At 39.9% G+C, this 22,244-nt stretch overlaps 1 protein-coding gene across 1 annotated transcript in view; it reads right to left on the bottom strand.

The window, feature by feature from the left end:
• Positions 1 to 22,244, bottom strand: part of CPNE4 (copine 4) — a 246,075-nt gene that overhangs the window by 75,002 nt on the left and 148,829 nt on the right. The window contains exons 4-7 of the mRNA XM_060781818.2: positions 18,466 to 18,537; positions 13,395 to 13,469; positions 5,757 to 5,840; positions 3,963 to 4,052 (exon numbers count right to left, since the gene is read on the bottom strand). Of these exons, the coding sequence (XP_060637801.1) occupies positions 3,963 to 4,052; positions 5,757 to 5,840; positions 13,395 to 13,469; positions 18,466 to 18,537 (321 nt within the window). The remainder of the gene's footprint in view (positions 1 to 3,962; positions 4,053 to 5,756; positions 5,841 to 13,394; positions 13,470 to 18,465; positions 18,538 to 22,244) is intronic.

The raw sequence follows: 22,244 nt of genomic DNA, 5'->3' as shown, positions 1-22,244 counted from the left end.
AGTCCAATGCCAATCATTTTGTTTACTTCCTGCAGTTTTTGCCCATGTAGCTCTGTTTCTTCACCATATCAAGAGGCTGTAACTGCCATGTTTTGGAAACACAGCATGCTTGTGTCAGTGAACTGAAGAAAAAGATGCTGTCAGGCTGAAAATACCTGTTAGCCTGCAAAAGTCATCCAAGCAAAGCTCGAGCGAGAGCACAAGTGTGATGCCTTCGAATGCCCTCATCCTGACAGGGGTAGTAGCCTCTCAGAGCAGCCTGCTGCCTTCAAACTGCTGGTGTTTGAAAACAGAATAGTCCTTGGAGAACCCAAGTGAACTGCGTTACTCTGCAGCTATTTTATCTCTTTGATAGAACCTCTCTGGAGAAATCCAAGCTATTAGAACCATTAATAGACATCACTTACACAGTCCTTTCATCTTCAAAGCACTTTAGATGCATACTAATTGACCCGAATCTATAGCAGTAATTAATCTGACCCATTATTTGCAATGCATATGGGAATTTTAATAACAATTTTCATGACAGAAGGGGCAGTTTTTTTCCCCTCATTGAAACTGATAGAAATTCTGGACATCACCTAAAGGAATTTTTTATTCAGATGCTTTTCTTTCTCATCTCGCCCAGAGGTGGGAATCATACCCTACTAGGTATACAGACAGCCCCCAAAGTACAAACAAGATCCATTATGTAGGTTCATTTTGAAGCCGAATTTATATGTAACTTGGAATATGTACTTTTTAAGTATTAACTCCAGATGCACACACACACACATATATATAATTAGTAGGCTTGGGTGGTTTCGTTCGTTAATTTCGTAATTCGTTATTAATTCATATTTAAATTAGCTTACGATCCAATATTGAGCCATGCAGGACTACTGTGAGGAGTAATTAAAAATCGAAACAATTTTTCCAATTTATTTCGTATTGTTTCGTAATTGTTTCGTAATTGGTTCAAAATTGTTTCGAAATTGTTTCGTAATTGTTTCGTAATTGTTTCGTAATTATTTCCGTATGTCTGGTGCAAGTTTTATAGTTGTTGTTTGTTTTATCAGTGATAAAAAATAAATTATCACACCAACAGTCAACAGCAGAGGGAGAGGGAAGCTTCAGAAGTTCCTCCTGTCCCATTTGGAGGATTTTTTAGCATATTGCACAATCGCGTCCGCCATTAACGAATCGATTCATAATTTTACAAAATTTCGTATATTTCGAACTTTTTTAAAGGAAAATTTCAGAATTCTTTAAAAAAACGAAACGCAAGGGCCCCCCTAAAAACGAAACGAGTTTAGAACCAAATTTTTCCGTGGTTACCCAAGCCTAATAATTAGTTTTGGATAGGGAATTTTTAACACCTTTGTGATGTTTGTTTTGCTGTCTGTGCCTCTGCTCAGAAGATTTCGCCTCATTTTCTGTCCCTGTGCTTTGGCTTTTGAAAAATTAGGCTTCTTTTGGAAACAAGGATTGGTAAGAAAGCTTCAGTGGAGACACCTTTTCCCCATGATAACTCTTCCAGGAGTCAATTTCCCTTTCAGGGGGTAGATTTCTCTCACTTCCTGTTGTCTCACCCTCGTTCTTAACTATGAATCATTTTAGTCGGATGTTTGTAACTCGGGACTGCCTGCACTTGGACTGTAATCCAGCATACCTCAATATTGGCTAAACTGACGTAGGCTGCTGGAACTTGACATCTAACAACTTGGGGGGGGGGGGTTGGCCGCATAACTGCACTAAGTCTAATTTTTGATCCCTTCTGTATCCACTCTTTTATACATCAAGACTTTTTGATTCTAGGATTAGAAGCAATGGGTTCTTTATCTTTATCTCTATCAACAACTAATTTGGACATCAAAACATTATAAGAGACCACATATTTTGGTGGAACTGCTTGCCAGGCATAGTTATGGATATGACTGGTAAAAAAACTGACATGAAGGGGATAGGGAGAATGTCTCATAATTTACTATACATTGGGGCCATAGAAAAAATCTCTCTGCTTACATCAAAGATTACCTTGTTGTGAGAAACCCTCTTCACCCTTTTCCAATCCAAGAGTGATGGGACTATCTCTTTCTGATGGTACACTGCACTTCAGAGCCAGTAGAATTGCCAGGCCCAACATCCAATGAACTGTGATACAGGGCCCATCCAGACAGTACCTTTATTGCGGTATCTACTGCAATAAAGGAGGGGCTGTCCAGACAACGTTCTGGACAATTCTGAGTTAATTCGTGACAAACCAGTAAAACCCTGGTGTGTAGCGAATTAATTAGATAGTGGGTATATTCCATGCCTTCTTGGAAGGATAAACCCACTATTTCCGGTTCTGGGCTGCAGAATACTGCAGGCCAGACATTAGTCCCACAAGATTCTTGTGGGTTTTTTCGGGCTATATGGCCATGTTCTAGAGGCATTTCTCCTGACGTTTCACCTGCATCTATGGCAAGCATCCTCAGAGGTGAGATGCAGGCGAAACGTCAGGAGAAATGCCTCTAGAACATGGCCATATAGCCCGAAAAAACCCACAAGAACCTAGTGATTCCAGTCATGAAAGCCTTCAACAATACAGTATTCCCACACTTTACTGAGCTAAATAAGACCGGTAAACTGTGGGAATACCCACCCCCTCCCCCCCAAGCCCCCAGACCCCTTAGAAAAGTAATGAAAACTTACCCGTCCTCCAGTACAGGCTTCGGCCAGCTCTCCCAGCATGTAGAAATGACGCACCAGGAGAGCGGGGGATGGGGCATTTTCCTCCCTTCCCCCCACTCTCCTGGCGCATCATTTCTATGTGCTGGGAGAGCTGGCCGAAGCCTGTAATGGAGGCCGGGTAAGTTTTCATTACTTTTCTAAGGGGTCTGGGGGCTTGGGGGGAGGAGGGAGGGCCTCCAGACATTCTCTTGGGCTAGTCCTGAGAGAACGTCTGGACACCTTCTCCAGTAAGTGTGTGCTTTCTGGGGTGGGTGTGGACAGGCCCCCAGGAAAATCAGTGTTTTTAAAACATGGATTCTCCTCGGATAAAGGCCTGTCTGGATCCGGCCACAGTCTTCCCTTCAAAATTGGAGAAAGTTTCTCAAGGTTTATCATAGAGATGGAATTAAAATTAAAGAGATGGCTGGGGGCCAGAGTGGGGTGTAGAATGGAAAAGAAGTTTCTTCTGCATTGAGAAATCTTGATAGCAAACTCCAGCCCTCAGCCCTGATGAAAAATATACTTAACAGCTTCTCTTTTGCCCATCCTTGAATATAGGTAGGCAAGACTTTGCAGTTGAAATATAGAAGTGTGCAATGGCTGTTCACACTACGTTTCATAACAGTTTTCATTCTCAAGAGCAATGCCTTATATTCACAAATAAATGAAACAGCCTTCCCAAAATTAATATAATCTGAGTGTGTTGGACTGCAACTCCCATCACCTCAGCCAGCAGGGCAGGGAATGGCAGGACTAACAACAAAACCAAATAGTTGAATCAAACAGTAGGGCTTGGTTGGGTTTTTAAAATTTCACCAGATGGAGGACCAAGAATACTGTTCTTGTATTAAAGTGGTTAGAGATGAAATGATAGGATAAGATCGCTAAGTTATTATATCCAGCAGCTCCCTGGTCTGAATGAAATTGGTTTTTCAGATGCCTGTTCGCAAATCCCAATCCAAACATGCAGGGAATTCTTTTCTTTCTTTTCTTTTTTCCTTTTTGCTTTCTGAGATACTTCAATTATTTAGTCTGAGTTGCTCTTGCATTAAAAGACCTTTACAATAATTTTGCAGAAACATTAAGGCAACACATTGCTATGTGAATGTTTAGTTCAGATGGTCAGAGCATATATAAATCTGCAAGATGATGTGCCTTAAATAGAAACATAGAAGGAAGCGATGTTGTTTTTTAAAAAAGAAATAGCACTTTTTAATTGAAGAAGACACTTCCAGATGCAAACTCCTGCATGAACAGATATCACAAACCTTTAGTCTGCGATCCTGGTCTCCACTGCAGAGTGAATTTACAGACACCTTAAATGCCTTCCAGGCAGGGTTTAAGTTATTCATCACCACCTAGGAAAGAAGAGAAAGGACACATAATCATAATTCAAATCTAACATGATAACTAATAATAACGGCATACAAATGAAGGTCTATTATATAAAGTTTTCCACAAACGAGTATGGGAAATTTTTCATTGTTGCTTTTATGTGAGCTTATGTTCAGCAATGTTAATTGATTTAGTGTAATTTGAGTGTACTTCTTGTTATGAAATGGCTCTGGCATTCTAAACATTTATTTTTGTAATTAGGTTCTCTTATAAAGCTCACAAAGAAAACAATTTGGATGAGTAAAATGAGCCTCCTAATTATTAGGACAGAAACTGAAATGACAGCTTGAACATCAAATAAGAAATTTCTTCCTGAGCATGTTTAGTAGTACTAGTACTAGTTTGTTCGGTTGCATGCTGCAAGTCACTTCTGCTGTGAGAGAATCAGCTATCTGCAAAGACATTGTCCAGGGAACGCCTGGATGTATTACGATCCTGCGGGGAGGCTTCTCTCATATGTCTGAGCATCTTTGCTAGTAGTTTGTAGCAGCCATTAATGAAGGACCAAGGCAGTGACATCTTCAATCCACCCCTGTTCGGATATCAGCCAGCATGCCAATGCCTTAAATCAAGAAATGGCTTTTTAAGATTTACAGAGATACTCGCAGGAATACCTTAGTAAGCAAGAGTCCAAAGTGGTAGGCTCAAACCCGGAACCTTAACCCATGGCTGATACTTAATGAGAGACTCCCCACTGGGTACACAGAAGACTGGGCAATTTGGAAGGCTGACTGGCATAACCTGGGATCACAACCAGACACAGGGAAGACATCTGCCCTTGTGCTTTGCTACTCTGCTGCTAAATACCCAGTGTGGAATACATTCCACCACATTAAAGCAGTGGATGTGGCTCTTAATGAGACATACCACTTTATCACATGATGTCTATGCCCCACACCACTGGAGAAATTATATTATTTGGTCAATATTGCACCACTGATTTAAGTCAGGAAATAGCAGCCAATAATGAAAGGGCCAAGGAAGTGACATCTCCGGCCCATCATCTGTTCAGATATCAGCCAGCACACCAATACCTTAAATCAATAAATAGCTTCCTAAGATCTACAGAGGTATTCACAGGAACACCTTAGCAAGTGAGAGTCCAAAAGTGACAGCCTAAAACCCGGAACCTCAATTGATGGCTCATACCAGATGAGACTCCCTCCTGGGCGTGCAGAAAACTGGGCGACTTGGAAGGCACTGAACAGACTGCGCTCTGGCACCACAAGATGCAGAGCCAACCTTAAGAAATGGGGCTACAAAGTGGAGTCCATGACATGCGAATGTGGAGAAGAGCAAACCACAGACTACTTACTGCAATGCAGCCTGAGCCCTGTCACATGCACAATGGAGGACCTTCTTACAGCGACACCAGAGGCACTCCAAGTGGAGAGCTTCTGGTCAAAGGACATTTAGTATAATGCCAAGTTTTTAATTTTATTTGTGCTTTTAAATACATTACAACTGTACCCTCAATTCACTTCTGACACAAATAGTAGTAGTTTGTGTCTGTGTGTAAGATTATGTAGGGAGAAGCTGAGTCCCCAAAATAACTAACTGAACATAAAACATGTTCTGTGGCATGGAATGCTGAATTTTCAAAATTATTATTGCTGGTTAAGGCCACAGATGTACCCACTTGAGTGCAAAATTGGTCCATAGCTTACCTCAGTCCTGTGAACAAGCTGTTGGGTGGCATCGTCATTCATCCGGAAAATTTCCAGAAATGGGTCAGATTTGCTGAAGAAATCCTGAAATTGAAATATATCAATCCTCATTATTGAGGCCTGACAGTTTTTAATCCACACAATGTCTCTAGTGTTAGTGTTGCCAGACTTTCAAAATAGCAAAAAGAGACAGTCAAAATTTATGATAATCAAAAATTTGCTGTGAAAACCTTTGTGCTTTACCTAAATACCAAATGCAAGTTTTATTTCCATTCACATAGCCAGGTTCTCTGTAAAATGACATATTCTCCACATTCATACATTCCATAATGTACACAGTCCTGTCTTTATGAAAGCTTCACACCTTGAAATACAGGCTTTTTTGGCATCTTGTTCAGTCTATGTGAAACTAAAAAAAAAACCTGTTCAAACACTTGCCGTATAATAAGGGACACCTGCCAGACTGAAAAAGGATCATCTTTTTAGACCTCAAATAAGGAATGTGACAACCCTACCTACTGTAGAAAAATAAATATTCATTTTGCTTTGTTTTCTAAGAAAATATCTACTTCCTTGTGAGTCTGTCCATTCACAACACCTTGGCGGGATGGTTCTGTCTCTTACTTCACAAATCGTGGACCTCTATTTAAATGTTTTCTCTATAAAGAGCTGTCTAGTCTAAATCTAGTTTATTAGTAAGTAGCTTTGTACCTGGAGAGCAAACCGAACATGGTAGTGTGAGTTGCTCAAAGCCACCAATTAGGTTTCCATGGACAAGTGAGAATATGAACCTTGTTCTCCTACAGTTTTGCATCACTATATCACACTGACCCCCATCTACACTATTTAATACAGTTCAACCCTAGCTTCAAATTGCAGCAGTCAAACAACAAGCCCCAAAAAAGTGCAGGAAATAAAACCCTTAATGCGCATCAGTGCGCTGCAGTTTGTGTAGTCACTGTTCAGGTTCAAACTGGTTAGACAATTTCCTATAAAACCATCTGCATAATGAAACTGTGGTACGTGAGGCCTGTGTTGCGTTACAATCCTGATATTCAGACATATATAGAGATACAATTACAGTTGCATTCATTATGTGATAGTTTTAGGGAGCATAGATTCTAATCTGAATCCACATTTTTGGTTCATTGATTAAGTTGTGTGTTCATTTGTCTCCAGTAGGTGACACACAACTCTTCTTTAAAAACGCCTTGGTATATATGATACTTTAAATTGGCTTCCCAGCTGTTGCCATATGAGCCGTTTCTTTGATACAGCCAAGTGTTCTCAAGCTGCTGAAGTCCTCGCTCACACAGCCAGAATCTTGTTTCTTCTGTCTTGTTGTATCATACATATGTACAATTATCTCAGTCTTGTTAGTGCCAGAAGATGGCATGATGAATACACAAGAGAGAAACATCAGTATAAACTCAGGAGGTTTAGAGAAGCACAAAATATATTTAGGAAAATGTTGATGAAGTGGCCATGTTGTCCAAATGCCCCATCACCGTCTGCCAAAGCAGTTATTTTATTCTCAGTTCAAGAACAGAAAATGGAATTTCGGTGGACAACAAAAGAAATTTAAAGATAGATTTAATGTGGAATAAACACAGAGAACTCGGAAGCCTTGGCACTTGAGCGTTTTAACTGGAGATCAATTGTTATTAACAATGCTGTGGATTTTGAAGAGGCATGAATGGAGAGCAAAAGGGAGTGATGTATCAAGAGAATGGTACATCAAGCAAACCTTTGTTGTGATTGCCCTCCATCTGTAAATCTATATCCTCATTGTGAAAGACCATGTGGATCCAGATTAGGCCTTCATAGTCATCTATGGACCGACTGCCAATCATACTCATGGTTGAGTCCCTTGCAAAACAATCATACTTGGCCACAAGTTATTGCCTATAAATACAGACTTAGGAAAGAAAAGAAATCTTTTTGCAGGTCTCATTGGACCTCCTAAAATAGTGCCAAATGAGAGCTCAATGGGCATAGAGAGAATACTGCCTTAGTGACAAGGTGAGGGAACTGGGAAATCATAATATCCAGGAAGAGGATCTTGTTGATTAAAAAGTCTGAGCCACAGGAACATTTTGTATCAAGCTCCACCTGTTTAAGTTCTATGAAGCAGATCTAACACAGCATCATAAAATGCTTAAGTCTGTAGAAATCTGTATGGTTCAATTATTTCCATTTCTAAATGAAGATGTTGTGAGGAGTCCTGGAAGTTGCCCATCTCTGCAAAAGGATGGCCTTAAAAAGGTTCCACATCACACAGCACAGCATCTGTGCAGTGGAAGGCAGAGGTGAGAGTGCCTGCCTCTTCATGGAGACTCTTACAGCTTCGTCGGACAGGGAACAGAGACTGACGCTGGACACCACACAACATTGTGTGATATCCGGCATAGGCCATGCCCCCAACCAGGGTGAAAGTGTCGCCGGACACTTCCACCCCAACACAGGAGCCAGCACAGTGCCCCCTGTAACGGCAACACTTTCCCCATGTGTTGGGGAAAGCATCGCCAGAGGGAGCTCAGCACGGGGTGACAGATTCGCCCCAGTGCTCTCTCTTTCCTTGCCAGAAGCCCGGCAAAGTGGGATGCTTTGCTTTCTGATGAGGTCCTCACTTATGCATATGAATTTCTCTCTTGTTGTCGCTCTTTCACTTGATGAAAAATCATAAGGGGCTAATTCTCAGCACAGTTGATTCTTCCCTAATTGCAAATCTGGCCATTTAGTTCAAACACACTCCTTACTATGATATTACTCCTTGATTTTGTTAGATATTTTTCACATGTATACTGTAAGAATTATGATCTTGACATTAGTCATATGCCACCTGGCATAAGATAGAAGGATTTTGTGTTCTGTGAAATATACTTAACTGAAAAAATGTTTACACATTCTCTCACAAAGTAAATGAAGTTTCTTCTTTATCACAAAAAGTGTGATGGAAAATCAAATGTGTCAGTGAATGAGGCAATATGGCATTATAGATCAAATTTAAAAGAATATATGAAACTTTTGTCTGAGAAACCTCAATCATATGTTCATCTTAAATACTTAGACCCTGTTAAAGGACAGCAGAACAGAGCATGCAAGTAACTAGTTACAAATAACAAAGTTACATGTGGGGGGGGGGGGGCAACACCATAAAGTTACATTGAAAAAATTATGTAACAGATGAAGGAACATGTTGGTGCTTTCTGGTGTAACAAGTAGTTTCTAGAATACTGTTATTTTCAAAGTTTCTTACATGACTGTTGCGTAGTACCAATCTAAAACAATCCACACTTAAAGAAATATTTATTTGCTCATTCTTATCTAGCAAGTTTCAATACCTTATCCCCCCCCCCCCCCCCCAATATTTGAGTTGGTAAAACAGGGCTGAATAACTTTGGCTATGGTTCTTTATACTGTGTTGTTAGAAGGTTTCCTTTACAAAAATTAAGGATTTATCAGGGTAATATTTTAGTGATGTTTTCATAATGTCATGTCAGTAATGAAACGTCAATGTATATGATGTGCAATGATTACTTTTTTTGCAATAAGAACCTGGAAAAACTTATTTCAGTCTGAAAACCATAGTGACATTAAAATGGAATAAACTACTGTGACGATCTATCAGCTTTTATTTCAATATTAATGTGTTTTTTTTTGTTTTGTTTTTCTATTCAGGGGAAACTTTGCCAAGAAAAAGTATGTCATTTGTGATTCAACATCCACACAGAATTTGGCATTCAGAACAAAATAACTACAATCCACATCTATTTATGACAAGTCACCCATACTGCTATATATATATCTCCTGTCATGTATAGTGACATGCATAGTTGCCCTGGGAAACCATTTATTATCTGCTGTCTATTTCGCTGCTCTATTGCTAGTTTTGACTCATGCCATATGTACGCATGGACATCAGCATCACTGAGATGTGGACAGAGCTCATGGACCCCATGATTCACTGAAGGATGCCTCTCTAGGGCTTCCAGAGCTATTGTATAGTATGCTTGGGCTGGAGGAATACCACAGAATTGTAGTGGAGGACCAAAGTGATGATTATAGTTTTAATGGTTTTATATGGATTTAATTATGTGATATTTAATATTTTTAATTTATATGTATGCATGTATGTTGTGGCATCTATTTTTTGCCAATCTGTATGCTGCCCTGAGTTGTCTTTGGACTGAAAAGTGTGGGATAAAAATGCTGTAAATAAATAAACAAACAAAATCTATAGTGTAGAATGCATGTAGTTGACACCACTTTAACTGCTGTGGTTTGATGTGATGGAATCTTGGGCAATGAGACACCAGCATTATTTGGCAGAGAAGGCTAAAGAACATGCACTCCCCACACACTTTCAAGAGGAATATCTTAGGGAGTGTAGGAAAGGGAAACTGTGGATACTGAGCCTGTGGATAAAGAGATCATATTATACTGTGTTCATTATCTGGCACTGGCTAGATGTGTTGGATTATTACTTTCATTGCTGGGAGGGGTTGATGGATGTTGTACTTCCACTTTGGCTTCTGTAAGTCAGGTTATCCTACAAAAAAGGCTCTGCTGATACAGTCAAAAGAAGGGTACACTCAGGGGCGGCTCAACCCATTACGCAAAGTAAGCATTTGCAGTATAGTTGATTTTGCCCAGGGGCGCTCTTGAGGCGGTCTTGGGGGGAAATAGACCTTGACTTTATGTGAGTTGTAGTTACTGGGATGTATAGTTCACCTACAATCAAAGAGCATTCTGAACTCCACCAATGATGGAACTGAACCAAATATGGCACACAGAACTCCCACGATGAACAGAAAATATATATCAGTGATTGGTTGGGGTGGGGGTGGGGGCACCAAAATACTGTTTGCTTACCATTTAAATAATGTTGTAGTGTACCCAGAGGGCCGCCTCTGGGTACACTACAACATTATTTTAAAAGGAGAGACTGGCTGAATGGAGCCAATGCATGGATCCAATCTGCTAGAATGCTGTTGATGTACACGTGCCTCAATTTCAGTGCTGTTTGTGTAGAGGTCCTCCCAAAATATGAAAGAGTGAGAAACTGATGAATTTAAATGAGAACCATTTGCCTGTTAGGGCATTGTTTCTCCCAGATTCTGAAGTATATTTGTAGAAAAAAAGGAACATCAACTATTAGAGCACCTGCTCCTTTGTATTTAGAAGCACTTTTATTTTTGCATAACCAGAAAACCATAAGGTATTCTACTATGAATTTGTGCTCAATTTTTTAAAGTATACCTAAATATAGCTGCTTAAACTCACTTCTGAAAAGTCAAACAGGCCAACAACAAGAAGTTCCCTTCCCAATTTGCCTTTCAATCGAGTAACAAAACCAAGGTCCTAAATGTTTTGAGTGATTAAGGATCCCCAACTTAGGGATGCTATTAACCTTTACACCTTAGTTAAATTACAAATCCATTACACTCTGCCAACCTAAATATTTCTGGCAGCTTTAATTAGATTAGCTACTGCTAATCACATAAAACCTATGCAGGCAAATGCTGCATGTATTCATAATTCCTCCCATGTGAACAGAACTCATTTTCCCTCCCAATGGTTCTGGCTTCCATAACTGCTTTCTGCCTTTGGCTGCAAGGCACATACTACTCAAGCTAGTATACCGGAATCTCCAGCCTATATGATTCCTGATTCCAGAGCCTGGAAAAGTTACTGTTTTGCCTCAGGAATTGATGGATTGGGGTGCATTGTAACAGACTTAAGCCAAGAGTGGCTCTTTAGATGTAGTTGGACTCCAAGTCCTAGTAGCTCTAACCAGCATGGTCAATGGTGAGAAATATTGGGATATGTTGTCTTAAAATATGAGGCCTACCTGATTTAAGAGCACACATCCCACCAACAGCACAATTTCTGCAGGTCTGATGGATACCTTAATAAATTAGCTCACCTTGTACTTCAACAACTCACAGCAGGCTTATCTAGTTTGAGTGGTGATCAATAACTACAGCAGTGCTCTTCTGAAAACCACTATTCAAATACTTGGCAACATAGCATTGCTCCTGTGATTTACAGGACATTTAAATCCTCTCTATACAATGTATTATGATGGACAATTTCAAGGGCTACTCAGAGTAGGTTGAACCCCAGTGGAAAAACAGTGGGAGCCCTGGAAGCTTGCTCATTCCCTCAAGATCCCTTCAATCTTGGGGTGGGAGGTTGTATCCAAAATCACAACCACCAGCTTTCATCCAACCACAACTGGAAACTGCCAGAAGTTCACCTGATTTTAATGAGGTGCCCAGAAGTCTATTTAATTGTATAGGTTAAGGTAAAGTCCAGTTGTGTCCGACTCTGGGGTGTGGTGCTCATCTCCATTTCTAAGCCGAAGAGCCATCCGTAGACACCTCCAAGGTCATGTGGCCGGCATGACCGCATGGAGCATCGTTACCTTCCCGCTGGAGCGGTACCTATTGATCTACTCATATTTGCATGTTTTCAAACTGCTAGGTTGGCAGGAGCTGGGGCTAATAGTGGAAGCTCACGCTGCTCCTCAGATTTGAACCTGCGACCTTTCGGTCAACAAGCTCAGCAGCTCTGCTCTTTAACCCACTGTGCCACCAGGGGCCCCTTTTAAATAGTATATCCCCCTGCAATCTATTTACAAGATCAGGGCTTTTAAAGAAAGTAGTTCAGCCTCCAGTGAAAAGGATTGGCTGGAATCCTGTTGATGACATAAGCATGTGTAAATGCAGCTAATGTGCCCAGAAGTCCCCTTTGGAATCGTAAGCAAGCATTGAGCTATTCTCTTGCCTTTCATGCTCGGCAGAAACTCTTACTACTATTGCATACAGCCAAAGAGGAAAAAGAAGGAGGAGGTGAACAAACAGACCTGGCTGCTCTGGGCTCCCAGGGGGAAGAAAAGGCAGGTGCTCCATGTTAGAGTGCAACCTTATTACTCGCCCCCACACACCAAGACCAGCTGCTTCTCCATGGTTTGAATTGCCTCCCATCTAACTCCCTTCCCTAGCAATAAGCAATAGTGCCGCATGCACCTCTTTACTATGGTGTGATGTACAAATACATATGTGGAGCTTCATACAGGAGTTCAGCTATTGTATATGTGCCCTGATTCTCCAAAACCCCATATGAAAACAGTCAGTTGCCAAACTCTAGAGCAAATAAGTATGTCCTTGAATAGAAGGCCCTTTTCTTAATTTAGCTTTATGGCTGAAGGACAAAAACTTTTGTCAAACACACACAAGGAGCAACACCTCCCAGAAAAACAGCAACAACCCACTCTCAAAACTATTTCCCAAGTGTTCCCCAATTTATATTCTAAGATGCCAACCTTGAATGTTGTGTCTTTGATGGCTTGTAAAAACAGACTTGTGTGATTGGAGGCATCTTAAATACATGAGGTCTCAGCATAATTAAATTGTCTTGGTCTTAATTACATTCCTTTGGGACTTTCCCTAATTACTATGCAACTTGAGGAAAGCCTCATTATGAGCATTGATCTGAGATTTTCAGTTTTATTTAATAACATTGCCGTTCTCAAAATAGCTGCTGGAGGGAATGTCTTACTAAATCATATTAAATCACATTTGTCGCATTCTTATGTCTTTCCGTAAAGTTAGCGTCAAACTGCCGGCTTACCTTGTCATCTAATTTCCGTGCACTGAAGGAAAGTTCAACATAGTCATCATTGCCAGATAACTCCTCAGCAATCACCTAAGTGAGGGGGGAAAGACAGTTCTGTTTAAGCGGAGGGGAGAAAGAAATCTGGAACAGTGCCATTGACTAATGTGCAAGTACAGAGAAGCTAGAATAGGAAGCTCTGTCAGGCTGCTGAAATGTGACAGCTCTCTTGCCAGAAACAAAACACAAATACCAATATAATTTAAAGCACGGATATCCAATATCTGTACTCTTGGGCGCCACTGTTTCCCAGACAACGGTCTGCAGAAGTTAATTCTGACAGAAACTGACATCCTCACTGATGCAGACTCTGGAATAAATAGGGCATCCTCTAGCAGTGAGAGCGTCACAAGTGGTAGAGCATATGTCCTCAAGAGCTATAGCTAAGGTGTTATATACAACAGGAAACAGGGCTGGCCCAAAGCATTTTGTTGTCTGAAGTAAAGGACAAGAAGGTGCATCCCACACATCCCCATGCAACAGCCAATCTTAACTGATTCTTATTTGTACACTGTGAGCAAGATAACTTCCTTTACCACACCGGAGTACCGAATGGGAACACCAGTGTGGAGAATAGAAACCCTTGTGCGATCTATGGCCTGAGGCAGCTACCAGATGGTGCCTCATCGTGACACTCACCCTGATACATATAGGACACATGTAGCCCTCCAGATATTGGACTGAAGCTCCCATCCTTCCTTACTGTTAGATTTGGTAGCTACTTGGATTGGATCCAGACAGGCCCTTGCCCTTGTCCCGAAAGCACCCATGTTAAAAACACACCGATATTTCTCGGGGCCTGTCCATACCCACCCCAGAAAGCACATACCTTCTGGGGTGGGTTGTCCACATGTGTGGAGGCCCTATTCCCCTCCCCTTGAGTCCCCAAACCCCTTAGAAAACTAAGAAAAACTTATGTGTCCTCCATTAGAAGCCCCGATTAGCTCTACCAGTGCATTTTCCTTCCCCCCCCCCCCTTTCTGGCGGATCATTTCTACATGCCGAGATTGCTCACCAGGGCTTGTTAAGGAGACCACATAAGTTTTTCTTAGTGTTCTAAGGCATCTAGGAGCTTGGAGGGAGGAGGGTGGGTATTCCCACAGTTTACCGGACCTTTTTTTAGCCCGATAAACTGTGGGAATACTGTCTGGACTGCAGTATTCTACAGCCCAGACCCAGAAATAGTGCACTTATCCCACACCTTCCAAGAAGGCGCAGAATAAATCCACTATCAAATTAATTCCCTACAAACCAGGGGTTTCCTGGTTTGTAGCAAATTAATGTAGGACTGTCCAGAACGTTGTCTGGACAACCCCTCCTTTATTACCGGAGTTCCCGCACTAAAGGCCCTGTCTGGATGGGCCCTAGGTTTAATGGGACTTGAACTCCCATTTGACCTAACCACCATATCTTCATGCCTAACATATACTCACATACACAATCTGAAACTTTCAATATAATTTATCATTAACACAGAGATTTTCTAATTTTTTTATTACACTTTAATTAATGTTTGAAAGGATCACGTGGAGCCAGATAAAATGGTGATGGAAGCTACACATGACGCATCAACTGCCAATTAGCCAACTGCCCATATAATTTGTTAGGCTCAAGGCATATAAACTAGAACTATGGCTAGCAAGTATATTTCACTGCCTCTTTCATCCATTTAAGGATAATTAGATAATTAGAAAAAAATGATAGGACGCTACAAATTTTTATAACTTGGATGTTTATATCCAGAATTTAGAATGCTACCAGCCAGTGTAGCCTTCTGCCCACTCACCCATAAAAATAGCTGAACATTTCAAATGTTTGGAAAAAATAATCTCACTTTTGGTCATCTTTATGCAGCATTACAAGGATGCAAATCATGCAATTTAGCTGCAGTACTTGGCCCATCCAGATCCCCATTCATATCCCATTTGAAAGATAAACGTGTTTTTTGCTAAACAAAAAAGTAGTTATTGAAGAGTATGTTGTTTTGCAGTAAATACTGTTTTGTGGCAGGTTCTACCTCCAAGCAACAAGAAATAAAATAAAGTTCAAAATCAATTCCTGGTCACTGCTGGGTGCATTGGTAGGGCCCACTGAGGGTATAGGAAAGTGAAAATGGTTGATCAAGTTAGAGATTTAGATTTGGAAGAGACCTCGTGGGCCATTCAGTCCAACCCCCTGCCAAGAAGCAGGAAAATTGCATTCAACACACCCCAAACAGATGGCCATCCAGTCTCTGTTCAAAAGTCTCCAAAGAAGGCGTCGCCACCACACTCTGGGGCAGAGAGTTCCACTGCTAAACAGCTCTCTCAGTTAGGATGTTCCTCCTAATATTTAGGTGGAATCTCTTTTCCTGTAGTTTTATAGCCATTGTTCTAATTTCTAGTCTCCAGGGCAGCAGAAAACAGGCCTGCCCCCTCTTTCCTATGAGTTTCCCTCACATATTTATGCATGGCCATCATCTCTCCTCTCAGCCTTCTCTTCTGCAGGCTAAACACACCCAGTTCTTTAAACCTCTCCTTATAGGGCTTGTTCTCCAGACCTTTGATCATTTTAGTCACTCTCCTCTGGACACATTAGAGAGGAGTTCACCCAGCTCTCAATATTATGGTGGCAATTCAGTTTTGGAGACAATTCATATAGTATTTCAGTATTTGTTTTTCAGTGCCTGGACCAAAAAGAAATGATCCTGAATTGAAAACCAAATCAGTTTGGCAGGAAACAGAAGAAGGTCACATCTATCTTTGGAGTACAGAAATGTTTGAAGTATATTTAAGATATAAGAATGTATTTTTTAAAAAAAAAACTTCAAAATTAAAGTTTATATTTTCTATCTTTTGTGCATGTATGGTTCTATTTTCTTTAGTTCATTTACACAGTATATCGTAAGCAACGTTACTGAACATTTGACTGTTCCTTCTGGTTTAAATAAATCTGTTACTCCAGGCAAGTGGGCCAGCTCATACATGCTAATCCCATTTGCACAGTCTGCTACAAATCAACGGGCTTCTTTTATTTAGGTTATATATCCTTGTATATCTCATTACAACTTCCGAGAATCTTAATGTTACATTTTATGGCCATATTATAATATTATAAAAAATGATTAGATAATTTCTTATGCTATATAATTAGAAAAGAAAGAAAAGAAAATAGTTCTTTTTGATGACAGGCCTGCCAGTAATTCCATCACAGACTACATATTTTATTGGCCATTTCCAAGTTTCAGAAGCTATGAAATTCACATGAGTAAGAATAATATTTCCCCAAGAGACATAAATGGTGAGATCCAAGACAGATTTGCCTCATATTTGCTTTTTACCTTTATATAAGCTAAAGGTGCCACTTTGACCAAAAACCATCTGCTTGGTTAGTTAGCAATCAGAAAAAGGGTAATTGAATCCAAACTAATTAAAACAGTCTGGTGCCTCATTAAAAATTAGGTAACTAGGTCCAGCTATACTTATCCTTAAAACAAACACATGGCAGTCACGGATGCTCACCATAAGTAATGAGGGAGCTCCATTAAACAACAAAGCAGGTTTATTTTAGCATGGAAGTCAATACATTTCACCTCCTTAGATGTATGTGTTACCAGGGGTAGCTCAACCCATTACGCAAAGTAAGCATTTGCAGTATAGTTGATTTTGCCCAGGGGCGCTCTTGAGGCGCTCTTGGGGGAAAATAAACCTTGACATATGCGAGTTGTAGTTACTGGGATGTATAGTTCACCTAAAAGGAAAGAGCATTCTGAACTCCACCAATGAGGAATTGAACCAAATATGGCACACAGAACTCCCACGACAAACAGAAAATATATATCAGTGATTGGTTGGCGGGGGGGGGGGGGGGGGATACTGTTTGCTTACCATTGAAAATTACCTAGGGCCGCCTCTGTGTGTCACCATCTTATTTTAATAACTGACCTCTTGACTTTACACTGTAAAAAATATACTTAGCCAATGTAAATACAGTACAGGCAATTACAAACACCCAACTTACAAATGATTAATAGTCAAGACCAGAGTTGACCAGAAGTGAGAGAAATCTACCCCTTGGAAGGGAAATTCACTCCTGAAAGAGTTACTGTGGGGAAAAGGTGTCTCAACAGAAGCTTCATCACCAATTCTTGTTATCACAACAAGCCAATTTTTTTTCAAAATCCAATAATCACAGGGACAGAAAATGCGGTGAAATCTTCTAAACAGGGGCACAGACAGCAAAATAAACATCACAGGGGTGTTTATCCAAAGTTTATCTATCTATCTATCTATCTATCTATCTATCTATCTCTGGATTTACACTGAAAAAATGTATCTGTTCTGACTTACAAACAAATTCAACTGAAGAACAAACCAACAGAGACTATCTTGTGTTGTGGAAGGCTTTCATGGCTGGAATCACTGGGTTGTTGTAGGTTTTCGGGCTGTATGGTCAAGTTCTAGAAGTATTCTCTCCTGATGTTTCACCTGCATCTATGGCAGGCATCCTCAGAGATTGTGACCTCTGAGGATGCCTGCCATGAAAACCTAAAACAACCCAGAGCCTCATAACTTGGGGACTACCTTTATTTAGTTAGTCAAGAAAATTATAATAATGTTTTTCACATAAAGTTCTGAACAAAAATACTCTTGTTAATGTTTAATATTCATGGGTCCCACATGTGCACAAAAGGTTCTTCTGTTATTTCTTGAATGGAGTGGAGCCTTGCCTTGTCTCATGTGCTGTGCCTATGTCCTACTTGGTACACATTGCACATGACCCCATCTACTCTGTTTGGCACCATACCATATCCTTAGACCCACCCACTAGTGAAATGTGTCCCTCAAGTCCTTTCCAAATTAGCCTTTCGCCAAATCCTCACTCCTGCTTTGACGAGTAGAATGTGGTTTTCCTCTCAGTTCTTAGGATGAAAGGGGCACACTTCAGCAAAAATGAAGCATTTATAATTAAACATGGATAGAAAAAGTATATGTTGCTGAAGTCCTCTGAGGTAAACGGGAAGAAGGAACAGCACTTCAGATGGACCTACCGTTATGGAAGATTTCCCCGCTGTGTTCCCGTGTTTCAATAAAGATTTTGAGAGTTTTCTCTGTGAAACAATCTGTACAAAAAGATAAAAGGAACATCAGAAGATGACAGGGGCTCTAGGCTGAAGATGCAATTTTCATGTAAGGAACATGTATTTTTCTTCACCATATAATTAACTAAAACAGACTAGTGGTAGCTGGTAGTTCTCAGGTCCCTTCCACACAGTTGAATAAAATCCCACATTTTCTGCTTTGAACTGGAATATATGGCAGTGTGGACTCAGATAACCCAGTTCAAAGCAGATATTGTGGGATATCCTGCCTTGATATTCTGGGTTATATGGCTATGTGGAAGGGTCTCCAGTTGGGCTGTGAATCTGTTCCATGTTTTACTCAGAATGTACTATGAGGGTAGGGTTTAACAAATGGGAGATCTTCTTTATAGTTTATAGTATATTCAGAGGGGATTTCACTGCACCTCAGAAAGTCAGCTTTTTAGCATCACATCCTTAGCGGTTCATGTGAGATGAATGTAGTTTCCTTGTAGAAGTAAATGTCAAAGAACAGAAACAATTGCTTATTGAAGCAAAGTATCCCTTTCACAACAGTTTTGGTTCAAAGTGGGATGCATGAAGATCTGGCAAAGAACAAGTGATTTCTCAAAATGTCCCTTACTCGTGTTTTGCATCCCAGTTTCTGTTTCCTGAAATAATTATTATCTTTCAGAATTCTGGGGTGCAGAATTTTCCTTCCTTTACAGTATTGTGCAAAAAAAATAACATTTCTGCACAGAAAAGGTTGTTTCTGTTTTTAAAAAGACTGTAACTGGAGACTTAGTCTATGTAAAAGTCACAGGTGGTTGATCTGCATATAAAAACAACATTTTGTATACAGGGACCAGGTTTTTCTACATAAAAAATAATACTTTTGCATGGGAATATTATATTTCACACAGAAAATGTTTTCCATGTTGGTTTCTGCACAAAACAACCTGGTCTGAATTTTGTACATAGTAAGCCCTGAATTGTGAATAGGCTTCAACAACATGGAAGATGAAAATTAGTAAAGGATTACATCCCTCTACTTTTAATGTTTGTGAAGAAGGGGAAATTTCAAGAGGTATTGTTCATGCAATCAGATGGCAAGCAGTAGACTTCTGAAATTCAATCTTGAACAGAATCATTACAGTGACAGGAGCCCTCTTCCATTTTCAGTCTGGCAGCCCTAGTCAATGCCAGGAGATTGGGAGATGAGGAGAAGAACTTATCTCCTTTTTCAGTTAGGACATACTCTTTGGGGAATTTCTATCTCATGTCAACCTAACCTATAGTTTTGTTGCAAGGATAAAATGTGACGGGGCCTAAGAGCTTCTTCATAAAAATTAGGACAGATACATAATAAAGGAAACTGTACAATAAAAAGCAGTGAAAGAGAACTACTGTTATTTTAATAATTACTACCTCTACCCACATAATACCTGTTTTCTGAAAGGGTTTGAATCTGCACTTGGCCATGGAAACCTACTGGTTCATTCTGGACACGTTGCTCATTCTAAATCTCATAAAACCCCATGTTGTGGTTGCTTTAGGGCAGTGGTTCTTCACCTGTAGGCCATGGACCACCAGTGGGCTGCGAGGACAAAAATCTGGTCTGTGAGCCTCCTTCCTCTTTATTTTTTTAATTTTATTTCTGCTCCTTTCACACTGCCTGCCACTCCTTCCCTGTTGCTGACCAGCCTTGCCCCCTTGGATAGACCACATCAGTTCTAGATTATTAAATAGTGTTTTCTGCAGGCAAGCAGAAAACCATATGGTTTTCTGTCGCAACTACTGGGTGGCATATGTTCTGTATCAGAAACTAGAGCCGATGTGGTCTATCCAATACCATTTTCTGAATCAGCACCCCAAATAACCAAATCAAATTAAAGTTGACCAAAAACTGATTCGTAACCCTTTTGGTACTGATGTTGGAGAGTGGTGCCTGGTCAAAGTGGTTTCTGGTCAAGTGGTCTCTGGTCAAAAAAAGGTTGGGAACCACTGCTTTAGGATGAGTGTAAGTCAGAAATGAGAAATAGTTTAAGGGCACACAACAACAACCATTTTCCCTTAAATTAAAAGAAATGGTACTCTGTATGCTGTTAGAATGTTTCTCTCATAGCTAGCACTTTTCATTCAGAAATACTGCATTTGTACTCTACTAGATAAACAAATGAGAAGTAAAATACATCTATTTGGCACTTCAATGCCCTCAAGAATAATTAATAATTATGCAATGCAAGACATCATTCATATAGCTGAGAGGAAATCAATTTTTACTGGCATTAAACTGCCCTTTGAATATGCATGCTAGGATGTGCCTCTTAACAAGTCACCTTTTGGAAAGAGTCATCAATTATAAATCATGTTTATTGCTTATTTATGGATGTAAAAATCCCCTACCAAGGAATATCACAGAGGCTGCTGGCTCCCAAGCAAGCAAATGGCAACCAAGCAGAACACAGAGATATTAGAAGCGACTGATATATCAAATATACAGCAGATCCTAAAATATCAACTGTTCAGAGGTCAGGCAGCCATCATGGCAGAACTCTGACATAGCTGAATGGGCAGATTTCTGTTAAAAGCCACCTGAAAGTTTTAAGTTTGATTCCTCTGCTTGCAGTGTGCACAAATAAAGTAGTTTCCAGTAGCTCAGACTGCATCTGTCATTTGGATTGGAAGGTGGTTCTCAGATTTTTCTCTAGTGATCATTGCTAAGATGAGGAAAAGATGATTGGATAAAGGTAATCTTTAATGCACACAATTCTCAGAAGCTAATCTGAGTATCTGAGTTTTTGCAATTGTTCAAAATGTCAGAAATTCTTAGATTCTGTGGGCTATATAGTGAGTAAGTGGGACTACAGCTCAGAGTATATACGTGACACTAAAGAAAGCACATGTCAGCTCTACCTAATTAGACTAGTTGTTGGGTTCTATGAGGCAGGAAGGGCTGTAACTTGTTTTGCAGAAATGTTAAAATATTTCTCTGCAACACTTGAGTTTCTGATTCTTGGCTTCAATTACCAGCTTTGTGTGAGTCTCCTTTGGGGAGATAAACCAGGATATAAATATAATAATAATAATAATAATAATAATAATAATAATGATGATGATGATGATGCATGGCAGGGGGTTGGACTGAATCTCCCTTGGGGGTATCTTCCAGCTCTAGGTTTCTAATAATAATAATAATAATAATTATTATTATTATTATTATTATTATTATTATTTAAAACTTTTCACCCACTTGACAAGATTACAACAATTTCTCCATATTTTGTGATGATTATTTCACTCTTAGGAATGCTTTTTGTATAGCAAATGTGACATTTTGTGCAAAATATACTGTTTAGTCTGACAAAAGTGTTTTACATGCAACAAACCCCAAGATGTTGGCCAAAAACAAGTTTTCTGCACAAATTATTCACAAAGGATTCCCAAAAGGGAAAAAACTCACAGTGATTGGTCATTTCTCAGTCTATTAAGACTTTCTTTTTTCCTCTTATTTTGAGAGCAAGAAAAATTGCCAGCTGTCTTTATAATTCTGCTCCAAGTTTATCTTTAATGGCTAATTATCAATAAACATTGATACCAGCAGAATTATCCTCCAGGGTGGTATTTTCTTTCATAGCTATTAACTCAGGACTACATCTTTTTGTACAGTATTACAGTGCTTCAGAGACACAAATAAGTAACTATGCAGCTATTACACATATAATAAAACCTCTCTAGCATTGGGTTCC

Source organism: Anolis sagrei, chromosome 6 (genome assembly GCF_037176765.1).
Source record: "Anolis sagrei isolate rAnoSag1 chromosome 6, rAnoSag1.mat, whole genome shotgun sequence".
Lineage (NCBI taxonomy): Eukaryota > Metazoa > Chordata > Lepidosauria > Squamata > Dactyloidae > Anolis > Anolis sagrei.
The sequence above is the reverse complement of the archived record's forward strand: the minus strand, read 5'-3'. Positions and strand labels throughout refer to the sequence as shown.